At 40.4% G+C, this 22,713-nt stretch overlaps 1 protein-coding gene across 1 annotated transcript in view; it reads left to right on the top strand.

Annotated features, from left to right (window-relative positions):
* The window catches only part of COBL (cordon-bleu WH2 repeat protein), a 135,546-nt gene that overhangs the window by 960 nt on the left and 111,873 nt on the right, over window positions 1-22,713 (top strand). The window contains exon 2 of the mRNA XM_009330449.1: window positions 16,538-16,744. Within this exon, the coding sequence (XP_009328724.1) occupies window positions 16,545-16,744 (200 nt within the window). The 5' untranslated portion in view covers window positions 16,538-16,544. The remainder of the gene's footprint in view (window positions 1-16,537; window positions 16,745-22,713) is intronic.

A 22,713-nucleotide genomic window follows, 5' to 3' on the forward strand; every position in this document is an offset into this window, starting at 1 on the left:
CGCCTTCCCCCTTTTCCTCAGGGAAAGCCTGTGTGAGGAAGGGCAGAAGGAGCTGAGACAAGGGAGCAGTGGGGCCAGCACCGCAGGAGGCACCACGGCTGATCTGGTAGCACCCTGAAGGGACTGCAGCCCGCAAAGGAGACGGGTGAGGAGGAGGGGGCAGCGGGAAGAAATGGCTGCACCCAGCCCCTGTGCTGCCCGTGCCTCACCGGCGGGGCCGGCATTGAGGCCGCCAGTCTGAATCCATCTGGCTGCTGTCGGTCGGGCACTGGGAGGAAGATTTGCCTTTCTAGTTAGACGTGCAGGCCTGTATACGTGTCCTTTAAATACTCTTCCCCTCCACCCCCCCCAGTTTATATCAAGAAAATATCTAGGAAAATACTTGGAAATATATAGCTGTGTTTGGGCTGCGTATGTCTAGCTTTTCTTCAGACTGACTGAAGTAGAAACTGCAAAGTGTTTGTATTAATTAGCTGTAGAAGTTACTTGTTAAATAATACCAAATGAAGCCAGATTTCTGTTAACATTAGTTGTTTCTTCTTTCAACAGTGAAGATGTTTAAGGATTGGCAGAAATTATCTTTTTGTATGTATATGCATAATTAAAATGCAAAAGCACGCTGCTTGTCTACTTGACACCAGTTCCTCGTGGGTATAAGTTTACTGATTCAAGGGAGAGACTGCCAAGTGATGTTAAGGTTAGGCTATTTTATTTTTAGGAAGTGGGTTTTTTCATGTTAGCACTGATTCTTTAATATCATATACAGGGGTTTTCCCCCATCCTAAGCCTGTCCTATCCTTTTCTGCAGCAGAAATGAAAAACAGTAGTATGCTACATACTATTTTCTCATTAATATCATGAGTATAGGAAGTTTTTCCTTTTTTGTGTTTCTGTTTCAGATTTCTTCTCTTTTTTCAGTGCCACCTACTACCACCAGCTATGCAGACTGAGTGCGTGAAAAGGGTGTGTGGAATTACTTTGTAAGCCCAACCCAGATATTTTCAATTGTTCAGACTCTTCCAAGTTTAAAAATAAGCGGTTAGACTTGTTATGTGACACCATTCATATATGTTTAATTTAGTTGTCATTTGCTAAGACTAGCAACATCCCAGGTATTCAGTGAAAGATTAAACTTTTAATTCATTATTTACTTTGAGAGAAGAAGCCATGGTGAAATGAAATTCTCACTCTTCTCTTCCTACCCCATCTCTCTGGACCTAATCCTGTGGTACAGGACATCTGTGATAAAGCGTAGCTTGCTTTTAACAGCAGCATGGACAAGATAATTGGAATAAGGTTGATGCGTTAATAAGTCTTTGGCTATTGACAGGGAAATGGGACTGCTTGCAAATAGTACTTCGGCTAATCTCCGTATGTGTGCACATGCGTGCATGTATGTGTTTGATTCACTCGGGGTGGACTTTTTGTATTGCTGCTTATGTCAGGGTTATGTTAGGAGGCATCTGCTTCCAGCCATTCATTTGCTGCCTCATTAAAAATGCCAAGAATACATGATGTTTGATAGCAGGGAACACGGTTTTTGACGCTCACAGGCCAGGCAAAAGCTTCAGTGTGTTCTGTTACCGTGCTCACGGAGCTAGCAGTCCAACTGCTCTGTCAAAACCAGCGCATCCTCTTGTGAGGATTTGATATTGACAGTATAGCCAACAAATGACTCCATGGTGCGTAAATGCCTCCGAGTGTCTCTTTCACTGGGTCTGAACGTGGGCAGTGATGACACGCAGATGGTTATGGATCTCTCATGTCTTCCATTATTGCATGGTAATATTTTTGGCCTACTCAATCAGGGAGGGAGAAAAGAAGTTTGGTCTAGCAGTTTCCCAAACATATCCATCCTTCGCTGGCTGATCCCATTCCCTGATGCTGTGAGATTGAACTTAGCCTGCTAGGAGGCCTCGGGTGGCTGCAGTTTGGGTTGGAAGCATCCTTTTTTTGCCAGCAGCATTGGGTGACGTCCTTCCATAGAGCAACAAGGAGCGACCAGCCTGCTTTGCTCATGCCTGTGTCAGCAGATGTCTCTACTAATTTCTTTATTCAAAGTACTGTAGAGGAATATTGTATCAGAAGTTGCATAGAAAATAAAGCAGTGCTGCACACAAGTAGCTGAATATAAATATAGTATGCAATTTATATAGTATTTAATACTACTTCTCATATATTACTCCTGATTCAGAAGCAGAAACAATGCCGTGTAGCCTGGTAACATTCTTACTACATCAAATACATATGCATCATATCATTTGGGTAAGGGAAAGCAGCATTTACATGCTCTATGTCCTGTGAAGGTGAGACACATGCCTGTGCTCGTCTCAATTACAGTGTGCAGGAGCCACGGGTGTGGGATGCTTATTTTCCCCGAAAGGAGAGTGCAAAAAACCACTGCACCCTTCCCACACTGGTGTGAGTAGCCCGTGCTCATTCAGCGGCGTTGATCCTGAAGGGCAGGGGCTGGGTGAGCTTGCGGGAGTAACTCGGACAGCATCGCTGTCATTTCTTCAGGGCTAGAATTAGACTTAGGACACAAGGTTCAGCCGTTGGTGGTGGCCTGTGGGAAGAAGCCTTGTGGTCCTAGTGCCTGTGTTAGTCAAAATTCCTCCCGACTCCTCTGCCCCGCTCTGGTTTTGGTTACTCCCTGCTTTTCCATAGGGTTCAGCATTCATTCAGCAGCTCAGGCTGATGAATGGTCCGTGGGGCTAAGGCTGGTTGCTGCTTACCTTCCTGCTCCAGAACTGGGTTAATGATTCGTTGTAGGCAGATGTGTGTGCGATTAGGCACATGTACTCTGACACATCTGAGTTAACTGGGTAGTCTGCAGAGGAGGAAGTTTTCTTTTTTCAGTGCTGGTAAGAAACAGAAAACAAAATTTAGGTTTGAGTAATGAAAGCTACCAATGCTTTTGTTTAGTTCTGTCAATGTATGAGCCACGCAGCAGTACTGTTTTGGGATATGTCATGAGCCTGTGACAGCCCACTGAGTGTAAGATTTTACATGGTCTGTGGTAGTAAGATAAAGAGGGCTGCCAAAATCTTGAAATAGAGCTCTTGTAATGACATGGCAATTAACTAACCTGACCTCTTGAGAAGTCCACCTTTTGAAGGTAGAATTTTGTGGAAAAAAGTATGTTTTATTTATATAACCCAGTAATTTTTTTTTGCTGCAATTTGTACTATAAAAGGGGGTGCGAGAAGGGAAAATGTTTTTATGCACGCCTTTGCTATGGCCTATATTTCAAGCATGGCACTCAAACCACATTGTAAACAATCTTATACTGGAGGTTATTACTTTTGCTTCAGGAAGTGGGGAAAAATACGCTTTTTTTTTTTTTTTTTTTAAGTTCCAAAATGAAAGGTGGCTTTTTTTCTGGAGGATCTGTCAGAAATACTGGAACTCTATTATATGTTGAGGGGCCAGCTATGACTTCTGGAAACTTGAAATGCTGTCTTTAAATCTTTCAGCTCCCTTTTTACCATCTGTGCTTCTGTATTCAGTGTGGAAAACCTGTTACTCAGCTAGGAAAGCGAGTCCCTTTTATTTTTGTTTTGGTAGATTTCACTCTGTGTTTCTCCTGCCTTGCTGTTTTGTTTGGGTGCAGTTAGCGCTGGGCTCAGCAGAAGAGAGGTGTTTGGAGGAACCTTGCTCTGTAAACTGCATCCAGGATTTTCCTGGCCAGGAAAGTCCGATAAATGCAGAGAGGATGCTAGATCTGCTAGCGGTTGAGTGTCCTCATCGCTCTTTGGGAAGAAAAAAGGGTGTTCAAATGAGCAACTGTTAGGCCCTGGCTCAGGGAGTGCTCTCTGTATGCTGGTAATTTCACCAATTATCACTATGTCACTGACCTTCCTATTTCAGAGGAGGTGACCAAAGAGGTTGTGGTGTGGCAGCTCCGACTTTATCTTGCGTCCTCAGATTTCCTTGACCTCTCTGACTGATTTTAGAATCGGAAATGATAGAAAGCCGGGGTGGTAATGCATAAAGATAGGCTTTCTTTCTTTTTTTAATTGTTTTTTTATCTCCGTGGGGTTTTTTGGGTTTTTTTTTATACATTAGTTATATTTGATACTTTCAGTTTTCGATAAGATGTAGTAAGAACATGAGAGAACTGTGCCTTTGCAGGTCTAAAAGGTAGCTGGTTGGATGCCTAGGGCAGTACCATGCAGTTGTTCTCAGCATCCCAAAGCTTCTCTCGGTGCCATGCTGCCGGTGCTTGGCTTTGTCCTGGTGCTCGAAAGTTGTGTTCAAGCTGGGGGAGGCAGCAAGCGGGGCTGTCAACACAGAGATGAAACTGAGCTCTGCTGAGGTTCTGCCAGGCTGAAAACTTGGCTTTCTGCAAGGTCAGTGGCAAAACTCCCATTGACTTCACCGAGTCCAGGATTTCTTTGTTTTGGCTTTTATCAGTTGTGAGGAGGAAAATCAGTAGTTAATACCTTCTGAGCTCTTCTGTTTTTGTTCAGTGTTCCCAGGTGGCAGCTTTCAGATGGGACAGACACCCTTGTTTCAGCATAGTCTGCCAACAGCTTGTGTAGCCATGCAATGCCAGATTTTAATGTGATTTTCATATAAGATCAAGTTTATTTGATGATGTTCCTTGCCTGTATTTTCTTGAAAAAAAAATTGTTTTTTTCAGCCATTGGTTTGATTTCAGTTTAATTGACAGAGGGAAAGATAAGCCTAATATAATAGCTTTTTATAAGTCTCTGGAAAGTTGGTGGCTGGTAGAGAGGAGAGGCCTCGTAACCATCCCACTCAGAGGATAGCTGCAGGATAAGGTCCAGAGTTGCAGACAGTCATTAAGTGCTCCAGAATTGAGAAAAGCTTCAGTGAGACTTCTCACCGTTTTAGATATCAAAATCATTCCCGACAAGACAAGGAAGCTGAAGGAAATCAGATGTCATTAATATTGCTGTTTCTTTGTTTTTGGCAAGGAGACGGAAATCTTTTCTTTTGGTTAAAAGACCAGCTCTAAATGATCATGTTTTTTGGTGCTTGCATTTGAGGCCTTGCAAACTGAGACCAAGAGGCAAACTTTTGCCATTTCTAGTGTATCTGTGGCAATTCATGTTGTAAGGTAGTCTAATATCCCCTGCTTCTTGTGTGGGTTTTGTAGGCTCTGCTAAGTTTGCAGCTAGCTCAGGCATGTCTACACAATCTTGCTGTCAATGCTGTGATGCCCCATGGGTACTTACAGAGCAGCCTCAAGCATGTTTGCATTGGGTTATCTCCGATAGCATTTAAAGCTCCTAAGTTGTAGATACCTTCGCTCTCTTGGTGATGTTTTCTCATTTATAACATGTAACACCATTTCCGTGGCTTCCAGTCTGCTGATGGGGGTGATGCAAGGTCTTGGTTTTACTCTATAAAGTCCATAATGGCCCAGAGTCTTGTCTGTCTCCTGTGTCCTGAGCCAGTGCCACACACCAGTAAAATGCCCAGAATAGCTGTCTCTGATTTGAATGTGTGTGATAAAGAGGGAGGGTATTTGGCTGCTTCCTCTCTCCTTTGATACTGTCTGGGTGTGTTGACATGCCTGCTTTATCAAGATTTTCTTCACAGTGTGCTCTAGTTTGCACTGCATGAGACTGTTAAGTCCTCAGTTGATATCACATCCTTTTTTGTTTTGTGAGATTTAAAATCCGTTAAGTACCACGTGTGCCTACGGGATACGTTAAACAGAATTTTAAATGGAAACTAACAACAAATGAGTTTTGCTGACATTTAAAAAATCATTAAAACATTTCTGTTCTTACTTGATAAATCAAGATCAAACTTCAGAGTCCTACTAATCAGCTGTTTGGTGTTGTAAGCATATTTATCTGTGCTAACGTTTGCAGTTCTTTTTCATCAGGCTTTCTGTTTTAATGTTAATGTAGGTCTCAACTCCAGTGTAGAGTTGGAGTAGGGTTTATTACTTTACAATTAAGTTTATGATTTGCTTTTAATAAATCAAAATACTCAAATTTCAATTTAAACTAAGAACTACTTGATTCCTGTGTCATTTAGAAGGAACGGAATATCTCAAAAGTGAAAGCAAAATATATGCAGTTCTCATAAGAAATTTTATTAAGCAAATCAGCACCAGGAAAATACATGGAAAATGAGCTGAAGCAGTGGGATTTCCTGATAAAAGCACCTGTGGCATCCCATAAATACGGGGTCTGACAACAGTTAAGACTGTTGTGTTGAAGTTGGATATTTCTTTCTCTCATTGACACTGCGTATTTGCTTCATTAACCTTTTTAAATATACTGATGTGTGTGATTTCTTACCTTGTGATGGAGTATGAATTAAGGCTGAATTATAAATCCTAATTAAGAAGATGATTAAGAGAGTAAGGAACGTCCTGGCATCTCTGATTGTATTTCTCTGCAAGTGAATGTAAACTGTATCTCACAAAAATACATCATTAGATTTTTTAGGGGATTGTTTCTAGCTCTAATGAGAAGCTTGTCAGCCCTGTAGTTCTGGTGTTGGCTTCTTCTGTGACGTGTAGTTTTCTACAGAGTTAGAATTTACAGAATAACTAGATGAAAAAAGAGGGTAGATTCATGTCTTTGATGTTCTAGATAGGGCAATCCAAAGTAAGTAAATTGTGTCTCCTTGTTTATCCTCCAGTCTGTCAGCAGATCTGGACTTTTGAATACATAGGAACAGTGGGCATTGGACTTGGATGCAGCCTTCCCCTCCCCGCTCCAAGAAATTTGGTGTCAGGTCAGCCGTGACAAGATCACAAGTGCTTCTCCAACAGCAAGTAAACTTGAAAGGAAGCGCAGAGGCCTTCTCCCTTTTAGGAGAGCTCAGTGTTGCTGGAAAAGAAATGGCTTCAGTAGGCCTGCCTGCCGTGCTTTGTGTCTCTCCTGCCTGGGACCACCTAGCTTAAGAGATTAACTCTAGGTTTCAGAAAAAACACAGACACCTTCTGGCCTGCAGCCTGTAAAGTCATGGAGCTAGTTGCTATTGATTAATTTCCACCTAGAAATACGTATTTCTAAAGTTTTGGGAAGCCCTTTTGGATCTAAGGGGTGCTCTGGAACTGAGCCAAGATGCCTCTCTACTCTGGTCCACACTCTTTAATTTTTTGTCTGTGCCCTCTTCCTTGGTACATTAGGGTGTGTAGGTTTTCTGAAGTAACTGGGATCTTGCCACCATTTGTAGACAGATGAATTAAAATCTTTGTCATGGAGGTAGGTGGACTAACATAGGTTTAATTCTGCAAAGAGCTAAGCTCCCTCAACTACCATTGCCTGCCTGTTTTTGGAGGATCTGTTTGCATAAGGGTGAATGGGTGAAATGAACTTCGGTAGCATACTCCTAGAGCATTCTCATTCAATGAGAAATGATGATCTGTCAGCTCACAGTTACGTGTGTTAATGTTTACCATAGGTGTACTTATTTAAGCAGGTAGTCATTCTAAACATAATTCTTCCCCATCCGCACGTCAGATAGACACTGTTTTAAGGCTGTTTCTGGTTGAAACAGGTATCAGTAGGAATATTATTCTATAGTAGTGTCAGCAATTTTCCACTGAAGTGCCCACTAGCTTGTAAGTGCGTTATAAAACTAGGAATTAGCCAGCACAGTAAATCACATCAGAATTTCACTGGCTATATGTGTTGTTTTTCTCTGATTCTTTCAAAACTATTCCATCTTCTGTGTCCTTTGTAAACAGACAATAAAGCAAGCGCTTTACTGTGGTAGGGCCCTAATCTACAGAGTCTTTAAGCCTCTAGAGAGTGGTTCTCAGTAGGTGGTAGTGAGGTTAAAAAGTCTGTGGGCACAAAAATAGAGCACACTCTGGGATACATTTGCTCAGTAATACAGTGCAAATGCACCTCGAAGCTGCATCTTAATTGACACTGCAAGTCACCACAGGAGAGTTTATAAATCAGTGTTGCTAAGCAATTAACTGTTACATTTGTCCAGACCTAAGAGTGTTACTAGAGAGCTCAGCATGGGGTTGTGACACCTGGCACAGGCAGTGAGGTGAGAGCTGTAGCATCCTGGCAAAAACACAACTGACAGGTAGTAGAGTGAGTGCGTTTAAAGGATGCATGTTTGCCCACAGCATGCAGAGGATGCAATGCCAGCGGTGATTCCAGCCGGCTTAGAAATACTCTTGGCTTTGTTTTCATGCCAGTGTTTTCCCACAGGTGAGCATGGTTAGTAAGAATCCAGTTAGCCAACATGAACCTGACTACAACTTAATGTATAATGCTGAGAAATCTCACTAGTTGTCTCACCAGTTAATGATATTTTAACCTTGTGGTTTTTGCAGTTCAGCCACAGGATTTGCCATCTGCAGGGAACTCGGTGTGCAGTAGCTGTCTGCATGGTTGTAGCCTCCTGTCTGCTAAACTGAGCATCCTTAAAACAGCTCAGTGAAGATTTGAGGGCACGGAGAACAGAACAGAGTGCCCTGGCAGCAGGGCTTGGGCATTGTACAGTATAAGTGGCAGTATTCTGGATGTCTCTCTAGCTACGTTTGGGATGTTAGCATGGACGCTTTTTTTTTTTTTTTTTTGCTAACCAGTGCCATTGTGCTTAAGCATCAGTAACATAAAAATAGCGTCATTGTCTTTTCCTATTTAAGCATACCATGCAAAGCAGCCTGATTTAGTCACAGGTGAAGGAACTGCATAACATTTCAGGTGAGCATGAGCAACGTGATGTTTCCCTTAGTGTTTTGTTTATTGTAATAATAATTATTATTTGGAATGGAATGAGACTAATAGCTCAGTACTTGATAAGTAGGGAAAAAACAATGTGAGTGTGTGGATAACAGACGAAGAAGTAAAAAATACTGGTGGGAATAGGATTGGATGGCTGGTCACTGTATGCTTTGTACTAATTCATTGCTGGTTCTGCTGCAAGTCACTTTAATGGCCGTTGCTTGGCAATCTTTTGATTTTGGTTGGTGTGAAACTGGCAGGTAGTTTTAGCTCAGATGCTGGTGGCTAAACGTTTGCGTCCTAAAGCCTAAATGTGTATTGCCTTTATCAGCATTTTGGTTCATCTGAGTCTTCTCCTCTGGCAGCTGTCATTGTGAAAAGAGCAAGGTTTCACCATCCCTACCTAATGTGCTATTTTCCTACTTCTGCTTTTCTAGACCACATTTTTTTGAAGGTGAGGCTTGTTAACCCTACCTCCAGTATGAATTGTTAGTGGGGTTTTGTTTTGATCGCATCTCCCAAGCTGAAGAGCTAAAACTATTGGTGTATCTCTGACTCAGAGATGCGATAGTACCACAGTTTAGATCGCAGGAATTTAACATTCCAAAATAGAGTAACTCATCTATGCTTTCTTGCCTTTAACCACAAGTCTTCTGTTTTTCTTTAGCATGTGTTTCAGCATATGAGGCAAATAATAACATAACGTTACCTGCTCTTCCATTTCATTCCTCTTTACTGATGTGCAGCCTGATGGAGTTGCACATGATGGCACCGGCTCGTAGTGTGGTCTTTGCCACACACTGAACATGTGGGTGGTATCTCAAAAGTCCTGTGATCCAGCTCTTAGGCCAGACCTTGCAGTACTTATTCAGGCAGTGTTTTCATTAACTGCAGTGGGCATCTACCCAAATCCTGGGATTTGGCTGCTTTTTAAAAGATTTTTTTTCTAGGGCTTGTGTTTTATTTTGTTTTGGGAACTGATACAGGTAGATCTGTTAGGCTCCCTAGTGTGACTGTGGTTAATAGGTGTAAAAGCATTTGTAGGCTGCAATGTTATTCCTTGATCAGTTAGAGCCTGCCCCACGTACAGCTCCGTCCTTGCTTTCACTCTAAGTGAGGGCTCTCTAAAGTAGCAGTGGGGTGAATTGCATGGCCCGTGCACTACAGGAAATCAGGTTAGTGTGCTTATGGCTTCTTCTGGTCCTAAAAAATGACTATGTCATTAAACTGGTATGTGAACTGCATTGTACTGGATCTTGAGGGAACGTCTCAGTGACTGGAAGGAGGATTAGGCTTTTATTGGAAGATAACGCACTCTTAATCGAAAGTGTGGGTGATGTATAAAAAAAGTGTATTTGAGGGTACCAGCCACAGGCTGACAAATCATTTGGCGTTCCTGCCAGAGGATGAGCTCTCGATAATTCAGCTACGTAGTGTCAGTGCAGGAGTCTGAGTCCCGGCCAGATGGAAGCCAGTTTTCTCTTGTTTGGCAGCTGTGCAATGCTTCACAAGCAGTGGAGTAGCTGGGTCTCTGCCGTGTGTTGGGACGCATCTCAGCCTCTGATGAAATGGGTCAGATCTGGGGAGATGTCCCTGGTAGCAAATTCTATAACAATGAGTTTATTCACTTGTACATTTGAGACCGGGAAACTGCAGCACAATGCTTTTTAATGATTGATTGGTTAAGTTTGTGAAGGGGTTGAAATTAGAGATACAACATTAGGAACTACTTCCATTAGACTGTATCATCTCACCTTGACTTTTGTTTATTTTTCTTCAATTTCACCCTTGGGCAAGCATGGTCATGTACTTCCATCCCTGCTTCCTCTTCTACAAATGCTCTCATTCAGTTTGCTTCTGGTCTTTTTTTTTTAATTTTGGCATTAAAACTTTATTCTTAAAATGCATAAAGCTGTAGGGTTTCTCATCAGTAGAATCAAATGAAAGATCAAAAATATAATTAAATACCTTTCATTTCTTTGCCAAAAACAAATTATTTTTTCTTGTCTATTTTGGGTGACTTTATCACGCCCGCAAGGGAATAATTTTCATCATCTGTCAATGTGATTCTGCCTTAGAAATAGAATGATATGTTAAAAGTAATATCAAATTCAAATAAATGTTTGAAAAGAGAAAAGCATAAAATAATTATATACCATAATAGCCAGGGAATTCAGAGGAAAGACTGTTTTTAAAAAAAAAAAAATCTTAAAAATACGAAAATAAAGTAACATAGGCAACCCTAATTGTTCCCTGAGCCATATCAACATGGGTGTAATCCAGTTCATTAGATCAGAGTGTCTGCTGGGGATTTCAGCTGTTTAGCAAGTGTAATATTTTTGTAATGTTGAAAAATAATATTGGAAATAAATTACTATAAGAGTAATATATTTTAGACCTGTAAGTTACTACGTATGAGACATTTAAAGGCGTAAGTTACCTGTGTGGCACAGACTTGTAATGAATCAGTATATTTTGCTTGTAAAATATTTGACTAAGTAAACTTCAGAATGTTCTTTGATTTATTTTTTTTTCTTATTCTCCGCCTCCTCCCTCCAAATAAAGAGCAAACCAAGAGCTCAGTTAAATTGGTTATTTAAGTGTTACAGATGGCAAAGTGGAATAGAGCTCTAGTTTATGATGTAAAGCTGTCTGGATGAACTCCTGCCTCTTTAGTAGTTACGGACATTATCGTGCTCTCCTGCTTTCTGTTCTCCATCTCTGTGGGATTTGTTTAACTTCTGTTTTCCATTTTCAAAATTCTTGGGGTGACTTTATGTTGGTGCTAATCTGTTTGTATTTCCTTTACATTTTTGTTGTGTTATAATTTTTCTGAGCTGCTGCATCTAAAAGCTGAAAGGATTTTACTTACAAAGAGGAAACTTGGCATGCCGTTAATTCTGTTGTAGTGAGTTTCTTTTTCCAGCCTGTAATCTGGGGTTGGGGGTTTTTTTTTGCTTTGCCATGAGCAATGAAGAGCGAAAGAGAAATGTTCTCTGAAGGATATCTGCTTTGCAGGCTAGATCACTAGGCAGGAGCGACTTCTACCATGTTGTCTGTGTCTTGATAGTTTGGAGTACGAGGTGTGCCTCACGGCTGGCTTTCCAGCTTTGCTGTGCAAGTTGCCAGAGAGAGAGAGAGGAAGGCACTTACCTGCTTTTTTTCTCAAACAGCAATGTGCATAGATTTCCCCTCAAAAGACTGTAGGAGTGCAATCACCTGAAAGTCGAGAACGTTTACTTCATTGTCTCCTGTTTTCCACCCAAGGGACGCTGTGTTTGCATATTGGGCTCATCACTGAGCACTCTCATGTTGGATTATTCCTCCTAATTATGAGATGGGGTGCACGTGAATATCACAGAGAAACCCTCTGCAACTGTTCCAGCCTTGTGCATTGACAAGATTGCAGATTGACTTGACTGGATTGGAGGTCCTGTTCTAGTTGTTCACTGTATCAAAAATGAATGTTGCCCATAATTCTGCTATGTTGAGGGCTGGTTGTTTTTTCGTTTTGTTTCTTTTTGTTTTGTTTTGGTTGGTTGGGGTTTTTGTGTGTGTGTGTTGCATTTTGGGTTTTTTTGTTGTTTTTTGGGGTTTTTTAATGAATGGTTAGATAGAGAATTGGCATAGAAAGGACGAGATTATATAAACTGGTGTAGTATGGAGCTCTTGCGAAACTCCTGCTGATATCCATGGGGTGAAGTCTGCCCAGTACCTGTTAAGTTGCCTTTGCCTTACAGGGCAGAGGGTGTTCCAGATGTTTTTGAGCGTGGTGGAAATGTGTAGAATCACTTACATTTATTTATTTATTTATTGGTGTTAGATCTTATGTGAAGAAAGACAATCTCTGCATAGCATTGCCATCTGGGTGGAAGTCCCAGGACCACTTCTGTTTGAAATAGAGATCATGTTTTTTCAGCATGGGATTGTAAAGTCCAGGTCGCATCCTATTGCTTGGTAGTTACATATTAATAAAGTGTAGGTCCAAAGGGCTTGTATTACCTTGTCTTGAAGTTCTTAATCTGGTGAAACTTTTCTTCATTTCTGTTGCATTTGTTCTACGTGCTGTACTACAGAAATGCTGGTCTTCTTGGTCAGTTTGCTTGTTGTTTTTTCTTTTCCGTTTTGGGAAGCCTGATGCTGTTACTGAGAACAGTGCTGGTAGGTTATTTATGTATTCTGCCTAATTATTTCATGGCTATATGCATTTGTCGTCTTACAGTAAAGCGAGATGAACTATTTCAAGCCTCAGTAACAGGCACTGCACATTTGTGTATTAGAATCAGCTGCTTGTTTTTACTGTGTCTCCTTATCAAGGGCTGGATCGAAGCATTCATGTAACACTGAGTGAATCATAGGTTTGAAGTGTTCCCGCTTGTAACTTCATCTGCAGACTAATAGCAGGTAGGGGAGCTTAACAAGTATCTCAGTACCGAGCACAGTGAAAGATGTTTGTGGAAAAAAAATTGCTGTTGAGCTAAATTTAGTTTTAATTTAGCTCATACTGAAGAATAGTATGCAACTTTTTTATAGTATGTTGTGTTTATAGTGTGGAAAGTACCCGTGCTTAAAACAAGCTTTTAAATCACACACTTTCTCTATGCATAATTTTAGTGGGGGAACAAAAAGGCTTTTATTATGGAGTGCTTTTGTATCCATCGTAGCTCTGACAGAGAAAGCTGAATTCTTTCTCTGACTCGCATTCAATAGTATTAACAGGTTTCTCTGCACCTTCTGACTGCAGTTGCTGGAGCTCGTCAGAAAGCAGCTGCTCGTGCAGATCCAAGGTAGAGCTAGAGCTGTGGATTTCAGTCTGCAGTTCATGGAGCTGCTTTCTACTGCTGAGATGTTTCAGAAAGTTGGCTAGGAAATGCAAATCTGTGCCACGTATCACTCTACAAATGTGAACTTTAAAGGGATCTGCTTCCACTGAAGTAGTTTGAAATCTGTCACTTGGAAAATGTTGAAAACCAGGCATTTAAAGCAGTCACAGTGTTTTGAGAGAATGCGTGGTCGCTATTGTGGAGAGGTTCGTATGAGGTCACCTGAACTGTTGCTAGGTTAGAGAGGCTGTAGTGGGAATGTTTTCCCTTTTCCTTTCTCTGATGTCTCTGAAGGAAACAGACCTGCACTGTCCTTTCTGCACAAAAGAAAAGGAGGATTGTAGTATTTTTAGATAGGCCCTGACCGTGTAATGCCAAAAAGAATACATGTTGTTACGTATTTTATGGAGGTGAAGTGAACATCGCTGATCAATGTATAACTGATGCTCTTTGATGGAATGATGCCTGATTCCTGACACATACCCCCAGCCCCAAGCAGTGTTGTACCACGTCTGTAACTGCAGAATTGGCTGTAAAGAGTACTTAAAAAGTGGCCAAATAAAAATCACACTCCCATTTCAGAGCTATAAATTGGTATTAAGGTGTCTGACCTTGTTTGTTCCTTCAGAAAACCAGATGTAGCTTTATGTTATTGCTAGGGAACAAATACAAGTTCAGCATACTCCTAATTTACTTCCAGCTCCTTCATCAGCTTCAAAACTCAGTCGTTCTTCACTTCTCCCCCGGTTTCAAGTCTCTTCAGTTCCAGCTGGTTTCAGTTTCATGTTTATTTTATTACCATTGTTTTATTTCCTCTGTCTCTGCTCACTGTGAGATCTGGAATTTACAAGTCCAGGTAAATAATAATTAAAAAAAAACTAGTTCTGCCAGGCTCAGGACACTTGCCTGCTTCTTTTCTTCCCACCCCCTTTGGTACTTTGCATAGAGATTGTCCCCCCACGTTATAGGACAAGCTTTAAAAAAAAAAAAAGAAAAGCTTGTTTTAAGAAACAAGTTGATGTGAATCTCTGTAGCTACTTATATTGATGCAGTTGATGTTATGGAGGGCAAGAATTATCTCATTTGTAAATTGATCTGCAGTCTTTAAATGTTGCACTGCATGATTGTAAAGCTACGTTGGCCTGATCTGGATATATGCAAAACTCCCATGTCTCTCGCCACCTGCTTACAAATAACAACTGTAGCCAAACGTAAAGGGATCTGAGCAGAAGATGAATCCCAACTTCTTTTTTTCTGTTATAGACAAGTCAATAAATGAAGAGTTTCGTTCACGGACGTATAGAAAGTCAAAGTAGTTTGACAAACAATAAAGCCTTGAACTTTTTATCGTCACCTCCATGGAGAGGAGCGTAGTAGCTGCGTGTTAGTGACTGATGACTGTATGACTCATTGGGTGTATATAGGATAAGAAGTGAATGTTCAGGCAGAATTTCCCATGGAAGAGAAATTGCTGTATGCTAGTAAATATGGCAGTAACTCTCCGTGCATATTTGTAGGGAATGCTATTTGTTATGCACACAGGAAATGAAGTATCTGCATCACCGCTAATTTTACAGTGTCCTGCTGAGGTCTCACTGAAATGTACATTTTCAGGGCAGTGTGGTGATTTTTTGCAAGTTGAGACATGTCATAGAAATTGTTGGTCAAATGCAAATACTGATTAAAAAGTGTAGAGGATTTGGATTGTTTCTGAACTCTTTCTTTTTTTGTGATGTGATGTAGCTCTTACTTTTTTGTCTGCTAGGAGCTTACATTGGTAATCCAAACTGTATGTTTAGTCTTTTTATCTGTGAGAATACATGTTGTCTCTAACTATTCTTGAGTTTGGTTTGGTATTAATTCTGTTAAATTCTTTTTTTTCCCTAAACACAGTTTTGCCCTTGGCTGATTCAACCACTAAGCTTTGCAGGCTCTTAAGGGTTAGAGTGCTTTTTCTGTACTCTTCTTTCCTGAATCTCTGTTTATGTTGTTCGCAGGGTGAAAATGATGTACAGAATCATAATGTCTTATCTTCCTGCACCCTAAAACGAGGCAGATTAAAAAATGCAGGCAGTAAGCCTGGGTAATAATTTCTCAGTAAATATTTTACTATTTTTTCCATCTGTTACACTAAAATCTGACTTAAACTAGGCATAAATCTAGTCAGAAGAGGTCATTGGGACATTAATAATCGGAATTAATCCTCTTAGACATGTGCTTGGTATGAGGCCAGCTATTCAGAAGTTTAACAACACACATGTTGCTTATCTGTCTGGCAGCTTGCCAATGAAGTAAACTTTGAGTTTGTGGTGGTTTTATATCTCTGTAAAGTACACTGCTTGTTTGGTTGGTGCAGCATTTCTGTATGTTGCATATGGCACATAGCCTGCTACTGAAGAATGAGTTCTCTTCAGGGTGCTTTCAAAGAGCTATAGTCTCTTAGCGTTGCATGGTAAGAAGTGGTATCATTCATGGTTGACCTTTTCAGGGTGCTTCCCTATGAAGTACAATGAGCCAAATTTAATACTACTTACTCAGAGCAGAGGAAGAGAATATTTCAAGTAGAATAATACTGTGGAACCCAAATATAGCTGAATGAAACCTCACCCTGCCTCCGCTCCTGCCTTTCTGACTTGGAGGAGACATTCGTTTACGTAAATACAACTCTTCCTTGAGTCAGGTCTGGACTGGACCCAGTATTTCTGTTTCTGTCTTCATAGGAGCATGCTTCATACTCGAGAGAATAATGATTATTTCATACCCTAATTATGGAACTGATTCATCCCCTGGGGTACGGAAAGCAAACAGTAGGAGTGAGTGCATCATTAAAAAAATTAGCATATTTTTAGAGGAGGTAAAAATAAAATGCAACTCCATTGAAAAGTTTCATGATAAAGAAAAATGGCTTGCGTTAGAGGAAATTTTTAAAACAATCTGAGATTATGGCTGAAAGAACATATTTTCTTATTAACGCGTTCATACTTTGCTCATGCGAAATTATTAATTTTCTTCTTGCCTTTATTTCTCAAGGAGAAAAATGAAAGCTCGTGCTCCTCCTCCACCAAATCAAGCTTCTGCAGCAAGTAGAATTCACAGTGAGCCCAGGTCACCTGCAGAGACAGCTGTAATTTCTGATCAGAACCTTGTGAGCATGAAGGAGAACATGATAAACAGATCGGTGGACTTCACAGTCATTTTACCCAATGGGGTGGAGCAGAAGAGCACAGTACAAGGAAGGTAAGGTTTTGATTAGCTACCACTTTCTGGAGCCCTCCATTCCCAGTAGGATACTTGCTGATATTAATGTCTCCCTTTCTGGGTTGATGGGGTTTCTCTGTCATGCTTCTCTCTGCACTTTAGGCAGCTGTTGTACCAGAGAGTCCCGAGAGCCATGTATAAAGTCCCCTCTCTGCTGGGGCAGGAAGGATTTAGCAGCTATTGTGTCACTGTTCTTTCCATGGATCACCCTCAGCACGTGTATGGGTCTGTCTCTTCCATGTAGTGCCACTGGGCTAGTCTTAGGTTGTATCACATCTGATAATACAGGGGGGTTTTGTGGCAGTGGAAGTAGGTGCTGCTGGCAAACAGCAATCCTGACAGTATGCCGGTCTGGAATCATGCTGAGAAGCAAGTTCAGAAGATGAAAGATTCATCACATTCAGAGATCCTGCCTTCACAAACACATTGCGATTGTGTAGACAGCAAAGCATCTGCTGGTATTTAGGAAGCTTTTTCTGTATAAAAGTGTGTTGTTTTTTTCCATGGGAAGAGGGAGAGGTTCTCCTTGTCATTGGGAACAACCAAGGGCAAATGGTATTGGAAAGGCAGTTTCGAGATGACTTTCTTCACCGTGGGAGCTCTTCCTTCTCCTCATCCTTTCTGAGAACTGTTTTGAAAGGGGGAAACTTACTACTTTAAGAAAGAATTTGGAAGAGTTTTTAAAATATATTCAATACTATGATGAAACTGTAGCAAAAAATGGTGTGGACAGCAGTGGTCAAGAAACTGTAGAAAGGGATAATACCAGATTAGGAGGATATGTAGATGCCTGTTGATAAATCAGGGCCTGTGCTTATTTTACATTTGGGGTTTGCAGTAGTTAGTCTGCATTCCTGTAAAAGTACTTTTCTTGGTCTGATATATTAGTCTGTTTTGACTGTTTGTCTATTAGTGTATTTGGATGGCTGAGGAGGATGTGTACAGCAGCGCGTAGTGTCTGGTACTTCATTCTTCCCCCTACTTTTCTTGTAGAAATTAGTGTTCGTTTAGCCACTCTCAGGAGACTAGTGCAACTTGTGTGGGTCAGCCCCAAAGCCAGAGTGATGTTAAAGATTTTAAAGGAAAGCAGTGCTTGTCAGAGCTCTCAAATTATACATTTAGTGATCGAGTTTTTATGGGGAGATTCGGACTTAATGAGGGAAAGAAGAGAACAGGCCTGGAAAGTAGAACAGGACATGAAACTCACTGGCCGTTAGGTCCTAAAGAAAGCTGGTATTTCATTGGCAAATGCAAGCCACCTGGGAGCTAACAAGAGGCTAATCTTCATGCAGGATTTTTTAGAGAGATACATAATTGCCATATGGTTAGAAAAGCTTTTCTTTTCTCTCTCTCAAAAAAATAACAAACAAACCCAAAACAAGCACTCCAAGAGCACAAGAGTGGTGTTTTAATGTGACCTTTTGAAGAACGTACAAGCTACAGGAGCAGGGAACAAATGGAAAATCCCTGTAAAATGAACATTCTGTCTCTCGCACAGGTGTTTATTATCACTAACATTGCTATCACATACTGACACTGAGTATTTTTATTATTGGAGTCTTTAGTTTGTGGACTGAAACCTGAAAGAAATGTCGAAAATTAAACCTTAGACATTTCTGTGGGCTTATTTATATTGTCTACGTTAAGCACTCTAAGCAACCAAAATGTTCTCTTCATTGTTCTGTGAAGGTGCCCACTTCTCTCCATTGGCTGTATGACAGGTCTAGGCCCCTGATTTAGGCGGCAATTAAATTCCTGCTTGTGCTAATCTGCTAATCTGAGTATCACCAGTGCCTAATGTAGGTAGTAGGTGTTCTCCCTCAGCACTGTCTTGAGCACTTGGAGTGGAGAGTTAGTGACAAATGTCAGGCACTGATAGGCAGCTGTGGGAAGTGGAAGACTGTGGAAACTGAGGAGGGGAGTAATCATCCCAACAAGTTATGAAATAAGAAAAGGTTACCCTATAATGAGCCCTGTATTAGAGGGCATCAGTCTGTGAACAGACCTCGTGTGTGCTGCTGTTCTTTCTAACCACTGGAAGATGACATTTTCTGTACATTAACACTGGTTATGTTTTTAGGGATGTGGAATAAAAAAGAAAATGTCAAGAGCATCTGAAATTTTTAGGGGATGGACTGTCTTAACTCTCCAGCTTTGGGTGAAAGCCCAGGCTTTTTCATCTTTTTGCATTGTTTTGACACTGCGAACTGGATGGCCACAAAGTACAATGATACTCAGAGGCAAACATTTAATGATGAACATGCTGGATTAAAAAAAAAAAGTTTCATTTCATTTGAAGGAAGTATGGGAGCCAGTGCAGGTATTAAATTCTTCTCCCTGTTCACTCTTTTTTATCTATGGTGATATCATGGAAGGACACTTCAGACAAATTCTGCTGTTGTTTATACTGCTATAAATCTTCAGTATTTTCATTGCCATCATTAAAACTGCATTCTGCAAAATCTGTTTTTGGGTACCCTGAGGAAATAGCTTTTCTGTTGCAGAAGAATTTGCAAAACCTTGCCCTGGGCATCATAATAATGAAAAATGATTCTGTAATTTCAGGAAAGCAGTTCACAGAGCAATGAAGTACGCTAGAGGATGTTTGAAAGTATAACTATAGTTAATTAGTATCACTTAAGATTATTATAAATGAACCAATTTAAAAGTCAGAATTATCTCTTTCAATTCGTTCGTTGTATGTAAGCAAAGCAGCATGTTGTTAATTTTACTTTTTTGTCTATATAGGGAGTTCCTATAAATATCAGCAAGAGGGCAGAAAATTCTCATTAAATTTTCTTGAAAGATAGTTCAAGAAAGAAAAGTGTGTGCTATCTAAAGATATTTTATTGGAATCTGGAATTTAGTGGAAATGCTCACAAGGGTTACCAGAAACCTTTTCAGTTTGCAATTCTCACAGGTAATATTTTCAGTGGGTAACCTGTAAATAAAGGGATCGTGCGTCTGTCTCCATTCACATAAGCGACACCGAGGAGGACTTCCTGATCAACACAGATACAGACCTTTAGTGTCAGCAGCTTGAGAAGTCAGCAGTATGTGAAAAATATTGCAGAAAAATGGGGATGTTTGAAGCTAAATGATGTTTGGTTTGGAGTTGTCAGCACATGGATGATCGATATGCAGAAAAGTAGACTGGACAGTTATTGCTCCTGCTGTTATCTTACATATTACACAAATTCTCTCATACATGCGATGCATAGAGAGCAGGATGCTAGAACAAATAATAAACTAGCTGAAGCTGTAGTCCCATTCTGCAAATACTGGAGGACAGAGCTCAGTGCAGAGTATGCGTTATATGGAGCATAAAGCTAATGTCATCACAGAAAGAATATTCTCACATAATTCTCAGTGAAAGACTCTTAAGTGATAGTAATTGTGGGCTTACAGCTCATCATACAGAATGGTGTCTCAAGAAGGACTGAAGGTGCGAAGTCAGCCCAGGTTGGTAAAACATGAAAGAGGTGTTGTTAGAAGATGAACAGGGTACATACAGCAAAAGGGTTAAAAATGAGCTAACTAAATACTAAATAGAGGTCAGGTCAAAACTACAGTAGTTCAATGTAGGCTTTAAAAACAAATCTTACTAGAATAATTTACAGAATAATTTATGTTGGAAGGGGCCACTGGAACTCACCTGCTCTAACTCCCTGCTCAGCGCAGGTATCACAAGAGCAGGTTGCTCAGGGCTGTCTCCAGGCAAGTTTGAATACCTCCAGGGAGGAGATTTCCAAACCTCTCTGTACCCCTGTTCCAGGGCTTGACCATCCTCAAGGTGAAGAAATGTTTCCTTGTACCTAAATGGAGTTTCCTATGTTGGCACTTGTCTCTTGCCTCTTGTCCTCTTGCTGTTCGCCGCCGAGAAGAGTCTGGCTCTGTAACCCTACCAGTTGGTACTTATAGACAGCAACAAGATCTCCCTTCGCCCTTCTCATCTTAAGGCTCAACAAACACAGTCCTCTGCCTTTTGTTGTGTGTCATCTTGGTGCTCCTTCTGTGGACTTGCTCAATTAAGGAAAGTAAGAGCCAAATATACATGGGCAAAATAAGAAAAGAAATAGAAAGCATTTATTTATACCTGTTTATCATGCTTCCTGTACTCCTTTTGATGCAGCTTGCTGTTTAGCGTATGCATTTCTGGTTGTGTAGGAAAACTTCTTATCTTTCCATGAACTGCCTGCTGTGCTTTGGAGCACGAGAAGATAATAATGACTAATGCTGTTTTCTGTTTTTAAATGCAGATAGTGAAAGCATCAGAGACTTCAGGTGACGCCCTTTACACTACTGTTTTTCTTTTCCAATCAATTGTCACTTTCAATTCCTAATGCATGTATGGCATTGACCTAAATAAAGAAGATTCTTTCTTCCAGTTTGAGATTTTTTTTTATGGGCATTGGTAGCATGAAAGTAGAAGGTAATAGGAAAGTCGATGTCATTTGATAGAGTACAACTTTGTCCTACACGTTTATTTCCTAGATGTACACGGCTGTATTTTAAAATGGATTTCTCTGTGTGATCCAAGGAGATTAGGCCAAGCCACACCCAAAACAACTCAGTTGTTTTCTGCCTCTTACACTATAGATGTCTTTGCTGCATTTTACTGGTGAACAATAGGATACACGTGGTCTGACACGCTCAAACTTGATCAGGACTTCAGCCTGATAAATGTTGCTGACAAAGTAGTTATTCTTTACTGTCCAGAATTGGTGTTAAATGTCAAACAGCTTAGTAATAGAATATCAGGACAGAGCCGAAGTACTCTCCTTTGCTAAGAATAGTTGTCTGGACCATCTTGTCCGAATCGTAAATTGGGTTCATCCTCCAGTTTTCATTCTGTGCTCTAGTATTTGCTTATCAGTCATTAATGTTTGGTGTCTGTGACATAGTGTTTTGTCTTTCCACCCAAAATTTCAGCAACATCTTACTAAAATAAGAAAGTAATCTCTTTCTTAGCTGAGTAGTTGGAAAGGCAGGAGACATTTAACTTCTTCATTTCAGCTTTAGATTTAATCCTTTATGATCAGACCTGCCTGAATTTCAAAACAGAGTGTGCTCTCTACCAGGTCTCAAAAGCAGGTTAAAATAAAGTGCAAGTATGTCTGGAACGAGATGGAAGCAAAGGAAGGACTGACTCTTTGCATCTTCCAAGAGCCATATTCAGCCCAAAGTCAGAAAGAAAAGTTGGTCTAGATTAGTAGATGGCTCAGTACCATTCTCTTGCTGTGTTTAGTGGTGCGCTCCTGTGTGTGGCATATACATGGCGTTACTTGAAATAAAATTCCCATTTAAAAATCAAGCTGAACTGTATTACAGTTTAGCAGGAAAATTTTTTAAGTTGGTGAAATTGAAATCTGATATAAGAATAACTTCATCGCAAGGACTTCCCACCTCTCTTACTTCTCTGGAAACACATGTATTTTGAATTTTGTTTGTAGAATTCCTCTCTTTTTCTTGTCTCTTTTTTTTTTTTTTTAATCCTTTTGAAGTTTTGTTAAAGTTATTTTCCCAAAGTTACATTTTGGGAAGAACGTGCTATTCACTTTGAAGTTGTTTCAAAAGCTTCAGTGATATTGCTTAATTTGTACTCCTAAATGGTACAGATGAAGCCTGGGGATGCTTTTCATGGAACAGTTGTTTATTCTGAGCAGCATGGCTCAGGATGGGATGTTACAGACTTCCTTAAGTGTTATATTTAACACACACCTGCTCTGTAATCAACAATAACATGAAACCTCAAATTTGGCGGGATTGTTAAATTGTTCGTTGTCCAGACAAATTTGTTGAACTTGCATGATTGTCTGCAACCTGTTTTCTCAGATGGCTGGTGTGGATTCTAATCTTGTTGCAATTGTGGTACTGTTGCTGCTGAACATATTTCATAATTTCAGTAGAAGGTGCATGGAATCATAAACTGTTCTTTTGATGAATTA

Source organism: Pygoscelis adeliae, unplaced genomic scaffold, assembly GCF_000699105.1.
Source record: "Pygoscelis adeliae isolate BGI_AS28 unplaced genomic scaffold, ASM69910v1 Scaffold78, whole genome shotgun sequence".
Classification (NCBI taxonomy): Eukaryota; Metazoa; Chordata; class Aves; order Sphenisciformes; family Spheniscidae; genus Pygoscelis; species Pygoscelis adeliae.